The 26,009-nt window shown below is 38.5% G+C and overlaps 1 protein-coding gene across 2 annotated transcripts in view; it reads left to right on the top strand.

The window, feature by feature from the left end:
- The window catches only part of CDH13 (cadherin 13), a 517,159-nt gene that overhangs the window by 417,697 nt on the left and 73,453 nt on the right, over nt 1–26,009 (top strand). For both annotated transcript variants that reach the window (XM_030026184.2, XM_030026183.2), the window contains exon 8: nt 1,096–1,236. In XM_030026184.2, the coding sequence (XP_029882044.1) occupies nt 1,096–1,236 (141 nt within the window). The remainder of the gene's footprint in view (nt 1–1,095; nt 1,237–26,009) is intronic.

Below are 26,009 nucleotides of genomic sequence, written 5' to 3'. Positions count from 1 at the left end.
GAAGGTTTGAAAAAACATTCCTGAGCACACGTGATATTCTTACCATATAGTTTTAAAGGTGACTGCAGCACTTTCCCATCTGTGTCCTCCATTGATGATGCAGCACATATGGTCTTCGGGCAGATGGTTCCATATAAGGCAGCCATACAAATGGGGAAAATACTCATTTTAATTAGGTGCCCGGTCTTGTCTCCAGTGAAATCCATGTCAAAATTCTCTACAAATTCCATGGGAGCAGGTTCTGATGCTGATAATAGCTGCCTTTGATGGGACCTGTTACTACCCTGTTGTCCAGCTTGCAAACAGATGTGCTTTCATGCCTGATGCAAGAGAGGTGAATTAGAAATGCTGTCATATTCCCACTGCAGAACGGTGGCCATGATTTTTTTTCCAAGTTATGACTGTCTTTCGGGGGAGGGAAATTAAGGGTAGGTTTTGCTATGGACCTATGCTGTCTGGTTCTACAATAGGTAGGCAGGCAGGTAAGTAATCATGACACAGGAATCGGACATTATAGAGGTAAATCATTAATGTTACTATACACATTTGCTTTGTGCGATAACTGGCATTCGTTGCCCATTTTAGAAACTGCTTTCTTGTTTCTTACAGTGAAGCAAACTTAGATTACCTTTCTAAATGCTAATACACAGAATGAATGTGATTTAATAAAATAAAGTGAATTTATATGTAGATTGTGACATTAGTATTTAATTATGTACCCATCATAACACTGATGAAGCAAGCTGCTAAATATTGGTGCACTGAAGTGAGAGCTTACTCTTAAAGAGCAGGTATATTTTAATTTCTTTCCTCTTTCCTAATCTCCTTAAATAACAGGGTAGATTATGTACTGTTTACCAATATTCACTTGTATTCCAAATGAGGTTTCCATTGTAGCAGCTGAAGCTTATAGAAAGCTGTGCTTCTGTTTTGGTAAAACACTGATAACAGATCTGTTTCTATGCTATGTTATATTAGGCCAAATTAAGGTTTAGATTTTTTTTAAATTTACTATTTTAATGTGAATTAAAAGTAGTATGTAATCTGTTGTCTTTTTTTTTTTTTAAACCTTTCCTTTTCTATTATTTTTTTCAGACTATGGAAACCCCAAAATACGAGCTAGTTATAGAAGCTAAAGATATGGGTGGTCTTGATGTGGGACTAACTGGCACAGCAACTGCCACTATTCTTATTGATGACAAAAATGACCATCCACCAGAATTTACCAAGAAGGAGGTAAGAGTTTGCCATCTGTCTTCTACAAAATGGTACACGTAATTGTAATTAGCTTGTTTCTAAATATAAAAATGTTCCTTAATGGAAGAAAATACTTAAAGGCATTTTTTTTAGCTTAATGTGACAGACTTTCCTGGAGCTGCTCTTTTCTTCTTGTATGTTAATAAATTTGTATGCATCATTTCCAAAACAAAATGCATCCACAAGGTAAACATTTATGTCAAGAGATATCATTCAGAGGTTGGCTAGCAGGATGAAAACCTGTAAAATAAGTTTGCTAGGGGTAACTTTCTCCTTTTGCTCCTATGGGGGAAAATAGAGAATTCCCTCTTGCCTGTGTTCTAGCTTAGGGTTTTTGATGGTCAGGAACATGGATGAAAGCAACGTGTTTTGTCCTGGCTTGAGAGTTCTGTAATGAAAGCTCTAGTCCTAAAAGCTTTAAATTTAACCTGCAGGTGGAATTTGCAAGGAAAGTTTTTTTTTCCCTGCAAGTTGAATTCCCCTGAAGAAGGCTGAAAAGTCAAAAAATCCCCAACCCAAACCAAAAGATATTCACTGCCTGCAGGAGAGTGCAACAGTGCTACAGCAAAGTTTCTGGTTTCAGGCAAAGCATCTACCAAATTTCCTGCCCTTCTCACACCGCTCCCTTCCCCCCCACGTTTATTATTAGTCTGATTTTTTTTTTTTTTTTTTAATTTTTTTTTATTTTTGCCACTGGTGTCTGGAGACAATTAGAGAGTGTCAAAAGTTTTACCTAATAACAGCTAGTTTGCATTTTGCTGTAAAAGTTTCCTGAGGCTCTGCAGAGTTTAAGGAATATTCCCAAAAGATGCGAAGTAAGCATGAGGGATGCTGATTTTAAGGTAACTTTAGAAGAAGAAAAGGAAAGCCTATTGCTATAAAAGTCTTGGGTTTCTCCTTAAGGTATGTTTTTACCTTTTTTAATTTTTTTTTTTCTGGCCTAATTTTAACAATTTGACAACAGATTATTTTGAAACAAATTACTGCAATTTTACTTGAATAATTATTTCTTTTATAAATGCAAACTGGATAACCAGATTGAAAAAGGATGGAGGTGGTTTTTTTAAAGAAAACCGAAGAAGAATAAGAAACAATGGCAATTTTGCTAACAGGAATATTATTTTTCACTAATCAGTGGCAATAGCTATAATTACGTAAGTGAAATGCTTTGGCAAGAGCATTTCAGTCACCTAAAAATTACCATGGAGAGCCCGTTCCAAACCTTTCACGTACATAGGTGATAACTAAGTGGCTTTGATCAAACTATTAATTCCCTTAGAATTACCTGTTAGATCAGGCTTTTAATACTCGGAAAGCTGTTTCCCGACAATCAATAGTTGAAATATATTTAAAATATTGTATTTTTTTAGCCCTCTGGAACATAACAATGTAAAAGGACAAGTCAGTGTATTTAGAAATAGGAAGTGATTGTATTAATCAATACTGATAGCAATTCATGTCATTCAGAGTCCTACCTACTTGAATTTCCAAACTTTGAGCTTTCTTTTTAAAAAAAAAAAAAATCTTTCTATAATTATATGTCCTGTTTGACTTAATGGTTTGGTAATTTAGGCAAGCATGTTAAAAAAACTTGGGTGCCTGCTTAGCCCCAAATGTACTGTTAGACAGTCTCTATTTGTGTGGAAATTCAGAAATGTTTATAAATTCAGTTCAGTCAGTGATAGTGAAAGGTACTCTGTACCCTTGGAAGTCTGGTGGTTTCAGTATAGAAATAAAATAGCAGGTGTGAAGAGACAACATTATGTAGCTTTTGTTGAAAAGGCTGGTCTTGCAGGTTTTTCTTCTACTTTATATGACATACAAATTTTCCCGTAGAGACATCTCTCTTTTTATAATACATTGTGACATGGTTTTGAACCTTTCGCTATTTAGAGAAGTTAATGACCTCAGAAATCTTCTCTCTGCCTTGCTAAGTGATATTCTTATTCCATGAATAAGGCAGGAAAAATCAGTCTTTAGACATATGGTGTCAGGCCCCTTTAGAAACATATGCTTTATTAAAAATAAGTAGTGTAAGAGGAGGGAGAGTGGCTATTAATAGAGCTAATGCCACTTTATTTGGCTTACTGCTTAAACTACTTAGTTATTGTATTTAAATACCAGTCACATACCACATGCTGCAATACTATTGATTGGAGTAGGACTTGAAAGAAAGAGACATATTCTACAAGATAACTTTTGAAGTAGAAAGCTCAAATTCAGTAAACCTGAAGGTTTGATTTCAGAGTACATCTTTTATTTTCTTTGAGATTGGCTGCTTTAGGATTAGGTTCTTATGCTATTGACATGTTTTCCCAGCTACCTTCCTTCTCTTTAAAGATACTTTTTTCAATGCGTTTTTCCCTTTTATAAAACAAACGCTTATTTACTGGCCTATGTTTTCTTCTGACAGTATAATTTCTACCTAAAATAGCTCTGCCTTTATTTGTTGTATGTTGTTGATGTAGCTCAGTTAAGCCAACTTTTCAACACGTTCTCTTCATCTATAACCACAGGGGCCAAATTCGTTCCTGATCTGACACAGTAAAAGCCAATGAATTTGTGAGAGCTGGATTTGTTCAAAAGTCTGGATGCTGTATAAGTACAACACTGGGTACCCCAGACTGTGCACTTGTCATGGTTTAACCTCAGACAGCAACTAAGCACCACGCAGCCGCTCACTCACTCACTCCTTCCGCCCCACCCCCAGTAGGATGGGCAGGAGAATCGGAAAAAAAAAAAAGTAAAACTTGTGGGTTGAGATAAGAACAGTTTAATAACTAAACTAAACTAAAATAATAATAAAAATTGTAATAAAAAGGAAGGTAACAAAAAAAAAAAAGAGAGAAATAAAACCCAAGAAAAGACAAGTGATGCACAACGCAATTGCTCACCACCCACTGTACCCACTGACTGATGCCCAGTCGGTCCCTGAGCAGCCATCCCAGGGCTCCTGGCCAGCTCCTCCCGGTTTATATACTGAGCATGATGTCCTATGGTATGGAATATCCCTTTGGCTAGGTCGGGTTGGTTGTCCTGGCTGTGTCCCCTCCCAGCTTCTTGCGCATCTCCTTGCTGGCAGAGCATGGGAAACTGAAAAATCCTTGACTTGGGATAAGCACTGCTTAGCAACAACTAAAACATCAGTGCGTTAACAACATTCTTCTCATACTAAATACAAAACACAGGATTATACGAGGGACTAGGAAGACAATTAACTCTATCCCAGCCAAAACCAGGATAGCACTAAATGGTGTTTTGTAGAATGTAGAATGCATCATTTTATATATATATATATTAATAAAGTTGTATATGATTTCAGTAATATTAATGCCGAGACAGAAGTTTAATGATTTTTTCATAGCTTTCTCCAAAGTGGAAAATTTTTATATTTCTATGTATTTCTGTTTCCAAGAAGTCTTACATGTGTTAACAGATATTTCTTTGATTCCTCAGCTCAAGGCAATCTTAGCCATGCGTGAGGATGTCTCTGTCCATTGAAGATGAGTTTTATCTTTTGACACTTGACCAATCTCTTCCTTTTTTTTCCTTCAGAAACAAGTTTATGGATCTACCCCTAAGCAATGATACACTTCTGTGTTCTCCTATTTACTCTATATTTATTCCTTTGAGGTCAGGTCCTTACACACCTATTCAAAATGCTCATTAACAGGCTTTATTTGATATTTTCAGAAAGGTCTAAATGCTCTTTTGTTGCTGTACACAGTTTTGCAGTAGGCTCTACTGGGCTTATGTAGATCTTGCTGGAAGAGGTAGTGAATCTGTTCTTCCACCTGTTATTTTTTTCCCCTGCTTACCACACCCATGCCATTCTGATGCAGTTGTGGCCTTTGTGCTCAGGGAAAAAATCATTGATGGTGTGTCAGGGCATAATCACAGAAGAAGCTGAGCAACCTGGCTGTGATCCAACACAGCACTTCCATTAACTTCAGAGGAATAGTTTAAGCCCTTGAGGTTATAAGTATGTGTCAGGTACTTTGATGGGTTAATGTATGAGACACTGCTTTGTGGAATTCAGCCCAGTTAATTATTTTGTTACTGCCCCATCTCTCTACACACCTCCAAAATATCTGCCTTGTTCTATTTCACATATATACTTACCCTTACTGTTCATAACAGGCTCCGAGCAGTGCAAAAATCCCTTCAGACGTGCAAACAGTACCCTGTTCCCTCCAGGGGTTTAAATAATTTCATCTTTAATGCCTAAAAGAGCAATGTTTTAAGAGATCCTCCAAAAATCCTAGGTGAGGTAACAAGGTCTACCTTTTAAAAGGTCACAATGGCTGGGATATTGTGCCGGATTTAAATTATAGAGAATGAAAATAGAGATACTTGTAAAGTTAGTGGCCTCTCTTTAAAATTTACAACCCTATTTCTATAATATGAAAGAATTTTTAAATTAATTTTGTGAATTATTACTGAATACAGCATGTATTTTGTATCACAAAGAGCAATTTGGCATTTCCTTTTGAGCAAGTTAAGGCCTTAGGCTCAAATTTTGTTCAGCAGCGAGGGATTACTTACGTGAAAGTAAGAAATGAAGCAAAGCAAGGAGCTGGAATTGATCATTCTGGAAAATCTGATACCTGGTTTGTGTCCTGCAGGATATTCAAACTGTGTGGGAATGAGTTAGACTGAGTGAATGCTAATGGTACTGAGTATTGTTTTTATACCTAGCACATTAAGAAAAATGAGAATTATTTTCTTGTGTCACTTGAACAATTGGTGACAGACTGCTGCAGTGTTGTATGCCTGCAAAACAGTAATTTTAGTCTATAGTTAATGTCACTGTGGTTGAAGTGTGATGAAAAATTAGCAATGTTGCATCTGCTGGAAGCCACAAGCTGGCAAATACTTCTATCTGTTCCTGTAGGCATGGTTCTGCCCAGATCTTCCCTAAGACCCAGTGGAGGAAAAAACATTGTTTCAACATGACAGTGATAGGTATTTGACCCCTTCCTGTCTATTCTTCCTCCTCCAAAAATATTGTCCACCAAATCCTACTTCTGGTCTTATGCCATTCCTGAACGTGGAGTATATGCTCAAAAATGGGTTTCCACTCAGTATATTTGCCTCCCTCTTCTGGCTTCTGCCCTGATTTTTTAAAGTATCTGTTCCCAAGGAAGAAGCTTTCATTGCTGTTCTTTAGTAAGATATTATTTTTCCTTAATATCGGATATATTGTCTTTCCTTAGTAAATGGTGTCAGGCACTTGAGAGAAGAATGCAGTGATGTCACTTAAGGGGATGATTTTTCTACAGTCCACCTAGTTCTCACATCTGTCCTTCACCACAGATTTGGGACAGCAGCACATCCCTAGTCATACACTTGAAAAGTAGTGGGACTTGTCAGAGTGCTCGCACTTGCACATAAGAAAAAGACTTCATTTGGCCAGGGAACAGTCTCGTTCTTGAGACGATTCCTCTTTCTGCCACTTCCATCCTCACCTTCAATTTCATCCATTTCTGGGACAAAGCAATGTAAAATAGAAAGAATTCTGTCACATCAGGGAGAGTAAGATTTGGGAAAATATTTTTCCTAGTTTAGATTTTTTGAATATATGTTCCTGGAAATGAATTTTCAAGTTAAATAAAAAAGCTTGCCTCCTGTGAACAGAATAAAGTTTGTGTAATTTGACAAAACATCACCACAGTGAAATTTGAGATATACTAGTGCTGTGAGTCCTAAGTGAAAAATATGATTTGCTCACATTTTGAATACCTACTGAAAAACGGTTTATAAAAGAGTAATAAATGACTAATGTGTGCTTTAATAAATGATTCATCAATTCCTATAGAGACCTGTAAGTGAATAGGTTGCTTGTCACCATGATTTATGATGACTTCCAGCACTGTCTTCTGATTCAGTTGTGCTACCCACTGGGGTAAAACAGCCCCTGGAGTACAATATGTATCTCCGTCTGCTCGTGGTTCAAAGAGGATATGAGACTTTCAGAGCACCATCTGGAGAGATTTATTTTTCAGCTCAGGCTTTTGAGAAACACGCTTGTAGCTTTGAGAGTCCCTGTCTTGATTCTTGGTATTGGCTAAATCATATTGAGGACCAAATACTGAGCTAAAAGCACTTTTAAGGTTCCTCCTGGCCCTCTTTTCCATACTTCTTTTACAAAAATTTCTCTCTTAGATGTGATATTGTTATTTTCCGTGCTAGACATACCTTACCAACAGAGACTAGATCTGTCCATTCAGTCTGCACATTTAAAAACAGCAACAAATCTCACCTCCCCTTTTTCTGTGATCTGAAAGTCAACCCCAGTCCTTCTTATCTTGTCTTACAGGGAAAATGTTGCCCTTTGGGGCTCCTAATTAATCTTATTCCTTTCTCAGTGCGTCTTGCCAGTGAGCTGGACCCTACCTTTGGACACTAACAATTCTGTTAATGGTAGATGAGTTCCCCCGCAACTCCTTCCTCTAGACCCTTATATCTGATTTGGAGAAATCACTAGTGAGGACCATAGTTGTGCGCAAAACCGAGCAAAAGAGTGCTGTCCTTTGACTAATGCAGTTCAGGAGCACGGCCAGGGTACCAGCCCTCTTTCATGTTCCTGTTGGGAGGGAAGTCAGTGTGTAAATCAGACTGAACAGAGGCAAAAGACCAGTGGGAGCTGCCAGCAAGCAGCTCAGCAAGCTGGTGAGAACAAGCCGAGTTGGCTTTTTCTCATTTCAAGTACCATTCTCTCACGCTGGATGTTGGAAGGCCAGACGACTGAGCTGAGGTACTTGAGCAGCGATAAGCAGATCTGGACAGATGAGAAGAAGCCGTTGCCAGGCTAATAGTTAAGAAATAGAGCTGTACTACAGCCTAAATATTATGGGAACCAGTCTTAAATTGTAGCAGCCTGCTCAAATTGGAGCAAACTGTCTCCAGTACTGCTTTGTCACGAGAAATAGTTTTCTGGAATGGATAAAACCATTGTAGCAAAATCACATGAACAAAATGCATATTGGAATTTCCATTTGGCTCCCATTCTTGGACTGTGAGACAATTTACATGCAGAGAAAGCAGAATTCGTGCAGAAACTCAACAGAGCAGGACAAAGCCTCTACAGCTGTTAGTAAACTTTGGCATAAAGATACAGCTTCATGATGGCTAGAGATCACCAGAGATGAGCTCTTTGGACATCCATGTTTTTTCTAGAGCTGTAAATACAGCTAGCAAGGCTCCCGAAGCATATCTTACCCTTCAGAAACCCCTACGCTAGGTAAACATTTGCACTGACCTTTTCACCCAGCTTTACTTCCACTTCATACTCTGGTAGCAGTTCACTAACACACTTGACATATCTGAAGTTCCAGGTGCCCAAAAGCCTCCTTGAAAACAAATGAAAGACATTACCTGGTATATTTTTCACATGCGAAAGGCAGAATTCAGAGATAATTTCTCTGGTCATGGAAAATAGAGGAAACGGGATCAAGGCAGGATTGCTATTCCTATGTCATCCTTTTAAAATATCTGTCTCACCTGTTCTTAAAACATTCAGAGATCGAAAATCAAAAGGCTCCTCAGTCTGTTCCTGAACAAATCTTAACAATGAAAATTTCTGCATAGCCTGATCTGAAATTCCTTTGCTAGAACTTAAAATCATTACATCTTCTGTTATCCTCATAGATATGGAGGACAGATGATGCCCTTAATATCTTTTTTATTCTTGTATAATCAGGACCATGCATGAAGAAGACAACTTTGCAACTCAGGATATATTGTCTATTTCTCGAAACAAATAACTCCAGTGTTAAACCTGTGATACTCATGTTTTTTCCCACAAATATTAACCTAGCAGTTTTGGTGAAAACAGAAGAGATCAAGTTGTCCCATAACTGAGTTGTGTTCTTTCATGTTTAAGCTGAGGCAAAGATGTAGATGTATATGTGTTTCTGCTAGAATCCATTTGCAAAGTATCTATTTTAGTTTAGAGAGTATCAGTCAAATGAAAAGCTTTTTATTAAATCCATGTGAAAGGAAACAAGCATCTAAATAGTGACGAATATTTTAATTTCTGAATGAAGGCTGTGAGCATTCTGTTCTCACTGCAAAAATGACACAATATTTGACATTTTCAGTAAAGTTCTATTAACTCTACCACTTCTTCACAGTTAATAATTGGTCACTACTCTCAGTTGTGTTAAAGTCCAAGGCATTCAGAGTTTTCTTAGTTGTCATGAGCTGCAGAACAGGTTTTCAAAATCACATAAGCAGTTTAGGAATCTAAGTATCTAAATAACGTAGGCATTTAGACACCCCCCCCCCCCCCCCGGCAATAATTTTAGATGTCAAAGATAAAAAAGAAGAGCTTATTTGACTTTAAAAAATAGGTGTAAGGACATCTCATTCCCACTGGAGTTTAAAAAGCTGGTTTTAGGAGCGTAGGTTGCTTTGACTCTCAGTGCAACCAGGATCCCAAATGTCTAGCTATCTTCTAAGCTTAACCACTTTGAAATAACTTAGAAAAATGCCTGTGATCAAGAAGAATGTTTGTTAATATTTCTGGGTTGTGTTGTGGTGGTACCAAACTAAGGACATCTGGAAGACTTACTTAAACAATCTGGCTATCTGGATAATGAAATCACCTTTTTGTTATTTTTTTTCTTCTTCTTCAGTGTTGTGTGTCAGTTCTTAACAAAATTAGCTAGTTTGAGGTTTCTCATGTGATGACAAATGTTCAGCACCACTCGGGACTGAATTACCAATGACCTTAAAAACACATACTCTGCTATAGCATTGCAAGAATAGAATAATTTTAGAGAGAGAAAGAAAAGCAAATATGCTTATTCTGTGCGTTGACTGAAATAGAGGACCGTTCAGCAAAAAACAGGGTTTGGAAGACCAGTGTTTCCTGTACGCATCCAGATTCATACTGTGTGCATAATGATTTGTATTCATGTGGCATTCAGCAAGCTATCTGCATAACCAGTGTAAGCACTTTGTTCAAGAACTTTTGCAAAATATGTTTAACACTGAGTCCATCCACTTATCACATAATTAGAGCTGGATACACTGCATAGCGGTAGGCAGCAGACTTCTACATTTATCTTTCTTGTGAGGGGTGAGTTCATTGCTTTGTTTCTCTCCACCAAGGTCATGAAATACATGAAGTTGTCTATTTAATCTCCAGATAAACACATTTCAGTGGTACATAAAACAACAGAGTGCCTGCTTTATAATCTGAAAGCAGCTGAGAAACACTTGTATAAGTACAGGAAAGGTTCTATGAATAGAAATGATCATTCAAACGCTGTGAAATTGGGGAGGAACACAAAGGCACTTCACTGCTTCTCCAGATCTGATTTTTTCCCAGCATTCTTGCTCTCCAAGTCAGCTCACATAGTAAACTTGTGGTTTTGCCAGTCCTTTTCTTTTCTTTTTTTTTTTTTTCCTCCTAATTTTCTGTGTTCCTTTCCTGCTCTTTGTTTAGCTTCCTTGATTTGTTATGATCAGCTGATCTGAGCAGTCCTGATGCAAGCTTCTGTGCGAGTCCTTGCCTTTTGTAACCCTTTGGTTATGCTTGGAAGGTCAGCAGCAACTCAGTGGTAATAACAGCAATTCTCACTACAGCTGGTAAATTCTCACCACAAAACCATTCCAGTGCTGACTATCCTCTGAAGACTTCTTCCATCTGCTTCTGCTAACAGCAAATATCCAAACACTGCGAGCAACAAAAAAGCCATAAACCCACAATTTATTGCTCTCTTCTACAAGAAGTGAAGGTTAATACGCTTCCTCAATGTGGTCTATGAAGTGTGAACTTTACCATAGATATTAAGGTCTGAATTACAAAGCAAACAGTAGCAGTAAGAGTTTTGACTACATCTAGCACAAATACTTTTGGGTAAGTAACCAGATAGGAGAAATTAAAGAGGATGGAAGGCTCAGACAAAGGCTCTTGAGAGAAGCACAAGCTAAACAAAGATAATGTAATGTCTCCAGACCTAGTCTTGGACCACTTATTCAGGGAAGCTGTATAAACATAATTATTAGGAGTCATTGCTAGGAATGGCTATGTGATTTTCCAATTAAACTTTTTCTCTCCAGCTGGAATTTTGCACTTGCCTTCACATCAAATTAGGACTCCTTTCTACAGATTTCAATTTTAACATAAATTTTAAAATTGGAGTCTCTTGCCTGAGAAATTAATTTTTTTTTTTCCTCTGAATGTGCTGCTCGAGCACTCCATGGAAATTTCCTTTCATTTCACTCTTCTCCAAGAGTGGTTTATAGCATGTTGTACCTCATTAACTGTCCAAGGAGTTCCACCTTCAACATTGAGTGCAGGCAGGTGACACCCAGACTTCAGAGAAACTTCACACAATTATTTTCGGATCAAGATATGAAAGAATGCATCAATCTCTTTCCTCAAATTAACTTTTGGGTTCTGTATTAGGAGACCTCATTTGACTATGTAACCTCCAGTTGACTGGAATCCTAAACTCTACGTGGAAACACTGCGGTTTCCATACATTGCAGAGTGGCTCCTAAATCCTCATTATCTCATTCAGCCTAGACAGCATGAAAATTGGTGGGCAGGTAGTGGGGAATAGGTGACCAGGTATTACCTTCGCGGTGCAGCCAGCACAAATTTTCTGTACCTTGAAGTGACTTTCATTTTATGTACATAAAGGGTTACAGTTCCTCACATGTGGAATGTGGAATCTTAACAGAAATACCAGGAACTCTAAATCTCCTTGTCTGATACAGCACAGCTGATTTGAGGAGTAATAAATAGAGGAATTGTTAGATGTGTAGCAAAATATCACTTTAATCCCATGAGTTAAGAAACCCACACTGTTAATATGCCTCTAGCATCTGTAGGAGTTCTATTTTTAAAGTAGGATTAAACAAGATAACAGACTATAGATCTTAACGTATTCAATTTGCACCAGACAAAACCCTATTTAACAGCAATTACACAATATGTGTGAGCTGGTATCATAGTTGCAGTTTATATGTGCAGAAGGGATTTATAAAGCTGAAGTGTATTCATACAAAAATAATAGTTATACGACTGCTTAGGTCATTCCACTAGAGTGGAATGAGTTTTGTGATCAGTTTATCAATTTCTTCACTCACAAGTGAGATTTTAAGATTTTTGTCAGCAACACTAAAACTGATTTGGCTACTACAAAATTTGCTAACCATCTGTGCATACGAATCAAAATGCCAGGATTATTTAGACAAAATATCTTTTTTCCTTCTGCTCTGAAACATTAAAATAGTGAACCGATAAAAATCAACATGCTAAAAGGAGCTGTACATTTATTCAAGTAAAATTGTTAGTAAGTGCCTATGAAAGAGACTCATTTGGAAAGCAATAAAATTCTATAGGGCTGATCATCTCTTGAACTTACTGGAATGAAAACGGTGTTGATACATTTAAGAAAAAAACAGATTAGGGGCTTCATACAGAACTCTTTGCAGTTATAGTCTCTGTTGAGGAAAATGGTTCAGGAGTGTAATTTATTCATACCCTTGTACTTTCTACTTTGGCTTATTTCCAGGACTTGTTTGCCTTAGAGTCCCAGATGCTTATTTGCTTAAAGGGTAGCCCTTTCTCTAGCCGGCTGTCTAACAGTCACTTAATATTTATTTGTTTTTACAAATGTTTTCCCCTGTGTTCTCAGACCATATGTCACAAGAAGAAGTATAATCCAACACTACACAGTATTGACGTTATCCTCACTTTCCCATTCTAGACTTTGACCCCATTATGAAAAACCCCTGAATCCCAATCGGTTACCTGGCCCTATGTTTCCCTCCGACACTGTTGCTCTATGGCCAGTCCTTTTGAGTTTGTGTTCTAACTCCTGTTCTTCTCTTCCACTTAGCTTGGTGCAGCTTTTATAGAGATCTTTTTGTTCACTTCTCTGCATATTGTGGAAGATTTCTTCCAGCTACTTACTTGTCTAGTCTTCTTGATATTTAATTTGCCCAGTGCTGAAATTTATCACTGTCTTTTTGCATCATCCTTCAAAATCCCTTCTGCCTGCTTCATCATTCTCTTTTTTTAAAAACAAACACCCCCCCCCCCCAACCAACCAACCAACCAAAGAGAAAACTCTTATCTTTTGGGTTTTCTCCATTTCAAGCCTACTATTTAGTCAGCAGCCTGTAAGGAGCCTTTTCTGAATTTTAATAATTAACTTTCATTTTTCCTTCCTCTCCAAACTCCTTGAGTCTGCCATTTGACTCGGACCCTGAACGTCTAGCATCCCTTGAATGCCTCTCTGCTCCTGTGTCGAGTTCCTGCTTCAGATCTACCAAGACTAATTTCAGTGATGTATCCACTGACTCCTTTTTGCCGAGCGTGATGTCCCCTCTCTGTTCTTATTTTCGTCACTTTCCCCGCTGTCTTCTTATATGGAAAACTCTTCTAGTGTTTCATAAAAAGCTATGTTTCTGACCTTTGTCATCTTATGATCCTCTATCTGTCCCCACGATTTGGCTCCTTCGGTATTACTTCTGGAAGATCTTCCTTTTTCCATTCCTTGATGCTGTCCCCCAGTGAACTCTTCTTCACCCCCTCACTGCCTGCTTCCCTTGGGAACCAGCTTTCTGTTTTCACGACTTAAACTGACTGTTTGCTTATGACTCGCAAAAGTCCATGTACGCTCTTTGCCTGCCTTCTATAAATCGAGTACCATCACTGTCTGCTTCCACACATCATCTCATTATTTTTTTTTTTTATGCTTTATATCTTCCTCCTCAGCTCATTTGTTTTGACCGCCTTCAGTCACTGAGGCCAGCAGTGCCCATACGTTATGTAGTACTGTCAGATGTTCTTAGATCAATGATTTTTCTTCATTTAGAAGACTGATGGTACGGAGAGTGCTGCTGTCCTCAACAAGTTTAAAGGGTTGAAAGCAATCTTTTAGTTCAAAAAAAGTTTGAAAAATCTAAGGAGTTATGTGAGAAACTTTCAAAAGGTACATAAGAAAAATCAATCCTGCTAAATAAGCTTAAATCTAAACCAACAGTTGTCTTTTGCTGAAATAATATCAAGGAAAAAGATCTATCTCTAGTATTGATATTCTTAGCTGCCTGTATCCAAGCTATGGCTCCCATCCAGAGTGCTCCATGGAGATGTGATTGCAGGATTAGACTATAATGTAAATCTGGATTTTATACATATGCGTATCTATGTACATAGAAACACAGGCCCACAGATGCTTGCCTACCTGAACAGAGCACCAGATGTTTTGTTGTCCTAAAATTGCATTTTCTAATATGGATTAAAACAAAACTGAAATTTGGTTTGGTTTTACTTGTCTACTTGAAAATAACACAACTAGCATTTGAAAACAGAGAACATTGCACCTGATTAATTGATTCAGTGTTGAACTAAGCTAAGAAAAAAGTGTATGTTTGAAGACAAATGAAGGGCATGCTTTCTAAGTTAGCAGCTCTGACCTTTTCAAGTTTTCCATCTTAAATAATAATTGAAGCCATGAGTAAATAAATTCAACTTTGCCTGCAGATGTTGAACTCTTTAATGTCCTTTTACTCTAACGTAGCCACTGCCTGATATTAACGGCAGAAACAGTTTTATCATGCCCCATGCTGGGGCTGACTGGCAGTCTCTAGGAAGTGTTTTCTTTCCTCCAGCCATATGATTAAAATGCAGTTCCAATCAATAAATCTGTACGGTTTCTGTCAATGGTAAGTGTTCGCCTAGGGGTCTTCTGTGTCCCAGAGGTATTTCTTTTCTTCAGTTCTTCTGTATTCATGAGAGAACCAAAGTACAATAAGTCTTGTTTACCTAGACTGCCTGTTGAGATTGTTTTTGGACTGCCTGCTGGAACTGGAGCGAGCAATACAGAGCACAGGAACACACCCGCGTGCTGGTAGATAGAGATATAGATGTTAGCAGTAAGGTACCTCTTTTAGCAATATTGGGTTCCAGCGTAGCCTCTGTGAAGTCTTTCTTTTAGGACGTTTAAATATTTAAGCATGCACTCTTGACTCATTTGGCACGTTAGTGGGAAACAGTGTAGGGTGGATTACAAAAAGAGGTTTCAGATTCTGACATCTGATTTCAGCTGAACTTCACCACTTTTCAAGGATGTCAGGTTTGCCTGTTTTCCCTTTTCTTGAATGAGGATTATCTCAGCTGATCAATGAGGCAATATGTGAGCAACTAATCAGTTTTAGATTCTCTTTAGTAGTAATTGCTTTAATGCAATCGATTAAAAGGGAATTTTAATGATCTTACTAATTGTGCTTTTAAAGGAAACATGACAGCTATTATTGAGTTCTTAATTTATTATTTCCCATGGTGATCAGTTTGGAAAATCAAAACATAAGCTTTTAAAATGTGACATCCCCAGCAGCCTCACTTGTTTATTTCTTAAATTTGTATGTCGTCTTTGTAAATAATGGTAAAATAGAAGCAACGAAGCAATTGTATTCAGCTCATAACTTTTTCCATTTCTCATTTTTGTGTTACGGGAGATGCAAGAGAAAGGTAATATTCCTGCCTGAATTCAGCAGAAGGTAGTACGTGTTTCCATGCATATGTACAGCCAAGAAAAGCATCTAGTTTGTTTCTTTAAAGGACTACTTTCAAAGGGAAGTACTAGACTGTAGCTGCCTATAAATGCAAACGCTAGGTACTAGTCAGCAGAAATAAATGCATTCAGCTACATGTTGCACATCTGAATTATTTATTCAGAAATAATAAGCATGGTTTGTCAACACACAGAGGGTTGTCTGTGTTACATAGTAAAGCTATTGTAATGTCTTTCCTGGACTAATTTGTAAGTATTCAGGGAGCACCTTATTTACTTTTAAACGTCCAGAGCCCAGACTATAGGGTGAAGCTCACTTATTCCATAAATTTATTTTTCTTAAATTCATAAAGTATGGGCAGCATTACAAATGTTAACGCTACTATTATAGGATCATAATTTAAAAATACCAGCGTTCTCAAAGGGCTCCAGCAGTGTGTCATTTCCCTGCTTTATTAAAATGAATGAACAGATGTACAATTTATTTCTGCTGAACTATCATCTAAATTCATAAGCTATTTCTCATGTGTCTGAAATCCGTGTTGGTTTCCCATTTTCTTTGCCTTAGAAAAAAAAAAAATTACGCTCTCACATTTATCACTCTGGGGATATAAACGAGAAGTATACTCTCCACTTCATTCACTTTAGACTAATATCCTCAATACAATTTAAATCCCATCTTTTCAAGGCTATTCAGCAAAACCTAGGCACTGGAACACCCAGGATCCGATTGGAAAACTCCCTTGCCATCTATGTTGAAGATTGGCAGGTGGACTCTGAGGACACTATCTGTTCTCTCTGACAGAATGAGGTGGCACACAGCTGCATTTAATCTTTTTGGTTGGCATTTACGATGCTAGTGGAGGCTATGCAATTTCTTAGCAACAAGTTGGGAAAAACCAAAGAAGGGACAAATAATGACTGGTGAGTGGGAGAGGTGAGAAGGTTGGGTGTAATTGTAGTGAAATTTGCAGCTAAGGAACACATCTGCTGGCCCCAACCACTCCTGAATATGTGTTTATTTGTCTTGCAGCAGCCTAGGAGCATGGCAGGTGCTCCCTGGAAGTGATAAACAAACAAAACAAGACAATGCCGAGATTAGATGGAATAAAATTATGGAGGCTTAAAAGCGCATGAAACAGACACGTTGCCATGGAAAAAAATGAGTATAAAAATCCCAGACAGTGCGCGCTCAGCCTATCGCCGTTCTTATTTGTTGGCAAGGTTTGTGGGCAATGTAAGGGTGATATTTTGCACTAATTCCATGTGAGGAATGAGTGGATAATATGCCCTAGGCGTTCTGGCAGCATTTCTTCTGTAAACCCTATTTCTAAGGGTTTGTATTGTAAGCAAGCTGTAAAAATTTTCAATGGTTTGAAGTTGACAACAGAATTCTCAGGCTCAGATTGTGGTTTTTTAGGTTTTTTTTTTTTTTTCTCTGATAAAAATCACTTTGGCGAAGAGAGTAGTGAAACAGAATGTGAATCAATCTGCTTTCTTCATTTCATAGCTGCTCCGGAATTTAAATGCAGGCTGTTAAATACCTCTTTGCCAGGCAATTCAGGAAAATGATGAAGTAATGGTTGAGATTTGTAAAAAAGCATGATTTTTCTTCAGAAACCTTCTCTGCAGTGGCAGGAGCGGTTTGCCCCTGTGGGACTGCTAGGAAAGAGTTGTTAATTCACTAGTAAGAATGGAGGAGTTGTAACTGGAGCAGGCATTTTTTTACAGTGGCCACGTTGCAGACAGTCTCAAAACAATTAAATTTAGGTATCTAGTTCTGCCGTTCTTGTTCCCTTTTAATCCTTCCCCAAGCTGAGATGATAATTATTTTCCTCTCCCCTTTCCCTACGTTTTTGTTGCCAAAAGAGAATATGACCAGCTAGGAAAGCAAATGCCAGAGGCATAATTTTCGTCTTTTATCTGCAGTAGGGAGGGCAAATGTGATTTTGCAGTTACACCCCGTATTCTAGCTGTCAGCACCAAATCCAGCGTAATGAAGAGTCTTGTATGACGGGGCGTTTGAGACTGGAGTCTCGCCTAGGAAGATTCTTCCTATCACTTGGTTTTGGGCACAGAATTTTTTTTTTTTTTTTTTTTTTTGGCAATCCACTGAGCTTCATGGAAGTTAATGAGCACCATGGACCTTAAAAATGTTAGAAAACTCTGCAAAAGTGTTTAGTTCCCCTTTCTGTTCTGCGTAGACTCTTGGATTTGGGCGTACCACGAAATCTGCAGGGGAGGAGTTCTCAAGATATCCTCAAGTCCCTCCCTCCTATTTGTATAATTTCCAGTATTTGCTTATTTTTCCTTCAAGAGCTTTGAAGATACAGTCTCTGTGATCTCCCGTCAATCTACTACAGTACTTCAGCTACCCTGCTAGTAGCAAGTTTTGCCTCATCTCTGATGAGAACTTTCCTTGCCTCCGCTGAAGCCCATCACTTCTTGGCCTTGTCCACTATGAAGGTGACGCAAAGACAATCCTTTTCTCTGCAACGGTCCTGTATGCATTTGCTGCGCAGACTTGTTCAAGACCATGAGCTTTAGACATCTGCCGCTCCAATTGCTCTTTGCCTTCCACGCTGTGGGCAGGAATCGGGTGCTATAATACAGCTGGGGCTCCCCAGTGCTGAGCAGATGGGAGAATTCCTGCTTCTGTCTTGCACACAGTACTACTTCTTACACATCTCAACACAGTTTTGCTGTTTTCGCAACATTAAATTGCCTTTATTGTCCACGATTCTTTTCCAGTAGCAGAGTAAGTGACAAAACTAACATCTGCTATATGTGGTTTCTTCTTTTTTCACCCTCGCCACAGGAGGAGAAGAATATATATATTTTGAGCGTTTTGATATGATGGGATTTTGCCGCTGTTTGTTTTCTTCTATACATGCGGGCTTGTGTTTAATATGGAGAATTTGATGATATCATTTGGGTGTTTTTATTTGTTTTGGGTTTTGTTATAGAACAGGCTGAGGATATTTCATACACAAATGAGAGTCTATAAGCACTGGATGGGGAGCTGTACGTCCCATTTAGGCACACTGTGATCTTCTCCACATCTCTCTGCTAATACACCTAACTTCTGACATGCAATTACCCTGCAGTTCCTATTTTGGGTTTCTCTTAAGGTAAGGGAGTCTGACAGCTGTGTCAGACTTTGTGCCGTGGGCAAATGTACACAGGGGCTTAGGAGGAGTTTTATCAATTCCAGAGTTAGTTCAGAGCGAGTTTCATTAAGAGAATGTTTTATAACCATATAGTATTTTTCATTCCAAAGGACCCCAAAGGAACATGGAAAAAGGATCCTCTCCGTGGGCAAGCAGAAGATTAAATTGCAACTTTCTGCTGCTTGCAGGGAAAATGGAGGTGTAAGACTTTGTTTCCTTTATTAAAGAATCCTACTCAGGAAAGTTGCTTTAATTTCTGAAGAAGCATTGCAAATAACGGCTAACCTTGGTGTTGTATTGCTACACTCAAAATCTTGTTGATGGGCAAAGAGGAAGCCTACCATACATACAAAGCCAAGAATTTATTGTTAGTAAAATTGAAAACTAATCCAAGTGCATCCTAATCCAAGAATCATTATTAATCCACATTGAATTACTGCAGAAATAATAATTCTTCTATTCAGAAAAAATTTCAGTAATGATACTATGACAGTTATAAAATTTTTGTACGCATCCTTCTTGGCTTCTACCCTTTTCCTGCTGTTATTCTCACTGTTTCCTGGTTCCTCTGGGTTGTAAAGTTGGTGGTTTCATTCCAGTGTTTGTGGTAGGGACGTTATGGCAAGTTGTCAGCACCTGGAGTCCTTTGCCAGGACAAGCGTGATGCTCCTGTTGGTCATTTCTTCTTCCTCCCTTTGATATCATTTGGGGTCATTTTTATGTATTTGCTAACATGCTTCTACATGTTGATCTTTCTTCATTGGTCTGAAGCTCCAGGTTACGTCCAAATTTACTATATATGATGTCTTTTACATTTGTTAGATACTTTTTCTTTGTTGCCTCTAAAATCAGTTTCATCCAGCTCCAGGTCTGCATTTCTTTCACTAAACATTAGTGAGTTGTTTATAGCCATGGGGTCTCCGGTGCCCAGTCTGTGCTTCATATCTCGTTATCCTGTGACTGTACTTCTCTGTATTGCATCCCGTGTCACCACTGCTCAAAACCTCTTTTGTTATACAAGGCCCCTACTTCTCTGTACTATATCACTGTGTGAGAGTTATGAAACTTTGGTAGTACTGTCCAAAGATAGAAGAGTAAAAATTAATTAGCTAAATACTGTTACAGTGAAACCAAGTGAAACAAAGCTGCAGGCAGGGCAAGGAAAGTTCAGGCAGAGCAAGCCTGGCAGACCTCCATCCTGAGGTTTGAGGCCTTGCAAACTCCAAACCTGGCCTGTTACTAGCAGTGGCAATACCATAGGACAGAGATACACAGTTACTGTATCATTCTGTGTTTTCTAGGCTGCCGTTAGCACTTAACGATTGGGACAGCACTTGGGTCCCATAGGTAGCAGAAAGCAGTTTAAGTTATTGTGGCTGGTGCAGACTTTGTGCAGCCGCGGCCCCACGTCTTGACTGATGTGGAAGCGAGTGAGTGATGTGCACTGACTCCTTTTGAAGTGCAGTGAAAGTTCTCCATCGTCATTAGTCCGCTGAAACTGTGGTAACCAACCCATCTCTGGGTCAGGAGGCAGTGGCTGTGGTGGTAGCCTCAGGACTCCCAATAAAGAGTTAGCTGTGTATCAGCAGACTCGGGATTGTTATATAGGATGCAAAACTAACCGGCAGGACTCAAACTGAGCTGCTGGGAATTTGTATTCACGTGAGAAGTGCCTTGAGGCTTTCAGGGAGTAGGAAGAGGTCCTTTTTTATATTTCATCCTAGACACAGCACTTGGTGCTTCAGGTGACTGAAGTACAGTGCCGTTATCTTTAATGAGCTTGCCCAAACTCTGTCCGAGCACGCACAAGGGTGCTGGGCTGTCTGAATGTAGGACTGTGCCGTATCACAAGCGATCAAAGTCTCTTTGCTTGTAAGACAAATGAAGTGGTACTCAGCTAAACAATATTAAAAATCTACCAAAAGTAAAAGAAGAACTAAAATCTGGCAGTGACAAAAGGGACAAATGGAGAGAACTAAGAGGACTTTTCTGAGCCACGGCTGAAGTGTGTAACCAGGAAAACCACAACCGAGCTAAGAAAGTGTGTGTGTCTGTGAGAAAAGGTTATTATACAGGTTAATACAGGCAGTTCTTCTTCCTCTGGTTTTCCTTTCCCCCTCCAAGCTCAATGCCCTGACTTTATGAGTGAAAATATCACAAGTAATTGAAGTTGCAAACCCCAGCAGAATATTAAATTAGAATTAAGCAAAAATGCTCATCAGTTGGAGCACAGAAATCCTGAGCAAATTTTCTAATGCAGTGTTACAGCAATTGCAATATTTTTTTTTCCCAACTGCTTCACTAACTGAATTGATTGAATTAAATGTGTTCTGTGGTACTAGCTAACCTCTGACCCCAGTTACTCAGGATAATCAGGGGGGTAATCAGCCTGCTGTGATCTGAGCTCCCAAGGAACAAGAATATTGTAAGGTTCAGGGAGCCTATGTGGGCATTAATCAGATGTCATCAGGGTTTGATTATAAATCCTAAAGACCACTAAATTGATACAACATGGTTTAATTCACTAAAAATTAGGTATCTACATATTAATCATCAAGCTGAATATCTGAAAGTGATTGCTTTTCTAGTAAGTGAAGTTAGGTGTCAACGCTTTGGAACGTCCTGCTGTTTAGTAATAAATATAATGATCAGCATCAGCACAAAAGCAGTATTAGCCAGATTAAAAAAGATTTTGTTCTAACCTCAAATAGATTTTTTCCTTCCTGTTGGAGTTTACAGCTTCACTGAAATTGTTCTTCATGTTTCTACTCTAATTATGAGCTTACTCAGAAGCAAGAAATAGTATGTTTCAAGCTACCTGCAAGCACAGCATTTTTCTCCCTTCCAAGGGGAGAAAGGGTGGCTGCTTACAGTATATCATAATGCTGTGTATAGAAATAAAGTGGTATTTATTGTCCCTTTAGATGATTTCCCCTAGAACTGGCAAGCTCAGTTGAAAAATCTCTATCTAGTAATGTGTGTTAGGATCCAATTAATTGCTGGTGTACTTGCTTGCTCTCCTCAGGAAGAGTTCAGTGTGGCAATTTTGATGCAGATGTATTGGCATATTATGTAGAGATTTGCTACAGAAGAAGGGGAAGCAATCTTAAGAGAGAGGAATAGCACAGCTGCTTAATAAACTAATTTTCTTCATACATGTGCTGATTTAATAAGCATTCAACCCTGTGGAAAAGCTTTTTTGATATAAACTAATGATAATACCAAATGCTTCTTTATCTTATTGGTGTCACCTGTATTTCCTGGGAATTGCCTTTATTTGCACTTGAAATTTGGCCTGCTTGGAATTGGAGGACTTAAGCTGCTGCTGAAGGATTTCCAAGCATACCATAGCATTAGCTGTGACCAGGATGAAGGAATGTTTCATTTTCATTTATCACAAATATTTTTCTTTCAAGAAAAGATGAAACGAGCATTGGCAAAAGGAGCTGGGCAGTGGGAGATGGGAGACCATGGGTATCCTGAAAGCAGAAAGCAATAAATCTATTTAGCGTAGCTTTGCTTTTTCCCGACCTTTGCCACATCTGTGCAATGCCAAACCATACATCTGTTGCTGCACGTTCAATCACTGTTCAGCACTGTATGTCTCAATATATGCTTAAATCTCATGTGTTTTCGAAGCAGGCTACCCCAGCTGCAAGTGAACTCCTCTCAAACTGCCTTTTTGAAAGCTTCCATCACCGTGCTATATGGGGAGGCTCAGATCACCCCGTAGTCATTAGGTTGCATTTATTTCTGTTATTCTTTCTTCTTGACCTTGGGAGAAGAATTTTTCTGTGCTAATAGGGTTGGAGACCCCAGGACCTTGTTGTTCCCTGTCAGGGTAATGAGAGCTCTGTGCTTAACTGGATGTTCAGGATATGATAAAGATTTTTCTGCTATGGGAGGAAAACAGAAAAGGAAAGCGACCATTAATCATGAAAGTTCACCTATGTCTATGATTTCTAAATGATTCTTCTTGTATCATAACTTTTTGATATAGCAGTAATGTTTATGCTCAATGAATGTTGTGCAAAGCGGATGTAGGCTAGATAATTTGAGAAAAAAATCATATATATCCAGTAGAAGAAAGTACATGCAGTAGACTTCATTCATCACTTCTCCGGCAGACTTGGAAGACTTACTGTGTTCGGATGGATTGACATACAGAGCCTTCAGCCCAAATTGTCCTTTCCCCACCCAGTTTTCCACAGAAAACAAAACGCTGGCTAGAGATTTCATTTTTAAAATTCAGACAAATTCTGTATCGCTGCAGATAATACTGCCTGTAAACTTCCATCTGTACCTCCTGCCTCCACTGGAACAGTGTGAAACCTTGCAGAGTTCTTATCTGCTTCCAAAAAAGAGTTTTCAAACTGGGCTAAATTCAGACAGCTCTCAGCTGGAGCGGCTTGTAAATCTAGGCCATCTCATCCCCATCAGTTGGCACAACCTAAAATGCCAGAAGTTTGGGGAATTGATGAAATTCATTGCTAAAATATTCTAGAGATACAAGTTACTTTGAATGCTTCGAATGGTGCTGCTAGGCACTGCTCACCAAAGACCATGCGAAGAAGCTTAACCACTGTCAAAACATCTGTTGTTGGCAGCATGGGTCATGATCAGCTGTAAACTGGCACAGTGAATAACTATTGTCTTTGGAAGCAATGTCCTCTCAGGGCAGAAAAAGCAAGATTTCTCATTTGGATGCATATGCTTCTTTTGATCAAAGAGCCCAAATATTCTGCCATGGAGAAAGTCTCATTGACATTGTAATTTCCGCCTCTCTGCAAAGACATGTTGGCGTCTCAACCTGGTAAGAGTAAGGTTCAGTCTTGCAATATTAAGGTACCAAAACAGAGTGTTTTCATGATGTTCTGAAAAGCGCGTAAAGGATTTGAAAAGCCCCACGTTAATCTGTTATTTCCTTAGAGAGTGCAATCTTATTTGGAAATACTGCTAAATTGTGACTCAGCTCCATCTTCCATTTCATAATCAAATTGTATTTAACCTACATTTTAAACCTGATGTTGAACTAGCTGGGTTCCAAAACATTGTGACAGTCACTATGAAGTTGGTGTCTATATGTAAGAGCTTTATAGACTAATTTATTATTTCCTTATTTATACACAGTTGAGAGGTAATCACCATCATAATTTTAAACAGAGAACAAATAACCATTGGAGCTGCTTGCCAATGAAGTTAATAATATTCTTATCGCTTAGGTTCTTTAAATCTAGAATTGGTGCTTTTTCAGAAAATTGTGCTCAACTTCAAGTTGACAACATCGATGCTCAGTTACTGGAGATGACTATCCAAAATACTTAAAATAGCCAACAGCATTACAGAATTCACTTAAATTAGACTATGTGCACTCAAGAAAACTGAATGCATTTCCTCTTAGGTGTTCATGTAAGGCAGGAGAAACACACAGAAAAATCACCTCCAGAACAGGCTACGTCATTTTAGGTAATGATTTCCTGAGTAATAAGAGCATCATCTTAAACGGCTTTTTATTTTTTCTTTTTCTTTTTCCACACCAAGACATGTATAAACCCTTGCTTGTCAGAATGGATTTCTTGGCATTTTATTTTTTCATCAAATCTGTGCACAGTCATAGCTCATGTCAGTTCTAAGCATATATTTGGTAAAGTATTCAGGAAAATCTTATTCATTGCTAAGACCTCAAATAATAGAATAGGGGAGTGAACAGACTTGAGTTAATAAAAATGTAATAAATCATGAAATTAGGATTTCATAGAACATTCATTCGTAACTGTAGTAGTAGTTATATAGATGAACAAGATCCCCCTAGAATTTTATCTAGGAAATTTTTGTTCTTTGACCTATTTAGAATAAAGCTTTTTTTTTTTTTTTTTTAACTTCTTCCATTAGTTTGCTTTTGTATAACACTAAAATACAGTTTTTATACACTTATGAAAAGAAATCCTGGAAGTTACCTTCCTAAAGAGAAGTCACAAAATCCCTTCTCTACTTCCTAAATGTAAACAAGACAATAATTTAAAAATCATTAGTAGCTTTCATCTGCTGAAGCTCTTGTCACTGCCCAGCTCCCTCCCCATCAGTACAGAGGGTGCATTGCATTTATTTATACCTGGGAGGAGACCAAAGCCACTAGAGTAGTTTCTCCTTCATTCCTCTAAATCTCCCAGACTTTCTAGCAAATTAACTGGTCTCTGCATATGCATGTTACAGTTAATGCTATCAAAGCAATCTTTCTGTTGTGATAAAATTCCCCTTTTATCTACCACTCTGATGTTCAGAGAGGAGTGAATTCATCTGTCCTGCTGTTAAGAAGTCTAAATGGTACAGGCAGCAACTTCAACAATTAAAGAGGAAATCTTTTCTAGACACATTCCCTGTCCAGACAAACCTCAAAAATGTGACAGTCTGGGAACTAGTAGGAGGAATTTGTTGCTTATGGTTCTGACCCATGGAGCAAATGCATCCCACCTGTAACTGGGACTGGCATGTGAAGCAGTCTTAGTGGCATAGGAGAGTTTGCGTAAATTCCTTGTAATATGAGTAGGTGGCTTCCACACGTTTTTCTGTTGGTAAGGTAGTATCAGTAAGCTCAACCATATCTGTTCAGAAGTTAATCTTCAGCATCAGAAAAGTTGGTTTGGGCATGAAAAAGTCTCTGCTGAAAATGAAAGAGGAGCATTTAACAAGGCCTCCTTCCCTTCCCTTGTGCCCATCATTAGCATAAGTGAGAACTTTGTGGATTCATGGGGGGAAAAGCCTGTAAAACTTTCCGCTCCTGAAATGCAGTGGATGAAAAAGAAAAGAAAAAAAAAAAAAATCCAGCTAAGTCTATTATATTTAAAGTTCATTCTATTTAAAGGCAGCATCCAGCATCTTAGAAAGAAGATAGGCTTAACAGTGCTCTTGATGGGAAGTGCACTGAGGAAGAAATAATAACGTAGCTGGGTTGGTTGAATACAGCGCAAGTGGTCTCATAAATGTGAAAAGCAGATATCTCCCTGGTCCCTAGGCAACACTGATGTTGTAACAGGTGAATAGG

This window comes from Aquila chrysaetos, chromosome 9, assembly GCF_900496995.4.
Source record: "Aquila chrysaetos chrysaetos chromosome 9, bAquChr1.4, whole genome shotgun sequence".
Lineage (NCBI taxonomy): Eukaryota > Metazoa > Chordata > Aves > Accipitriformes > Accipitridae > Aquila > Aquila chrysaetos.
Note: the sequence above shows the minus strand (reverse complement) of the source record. Positions and strands in the feature narration are given on the sequence as shown.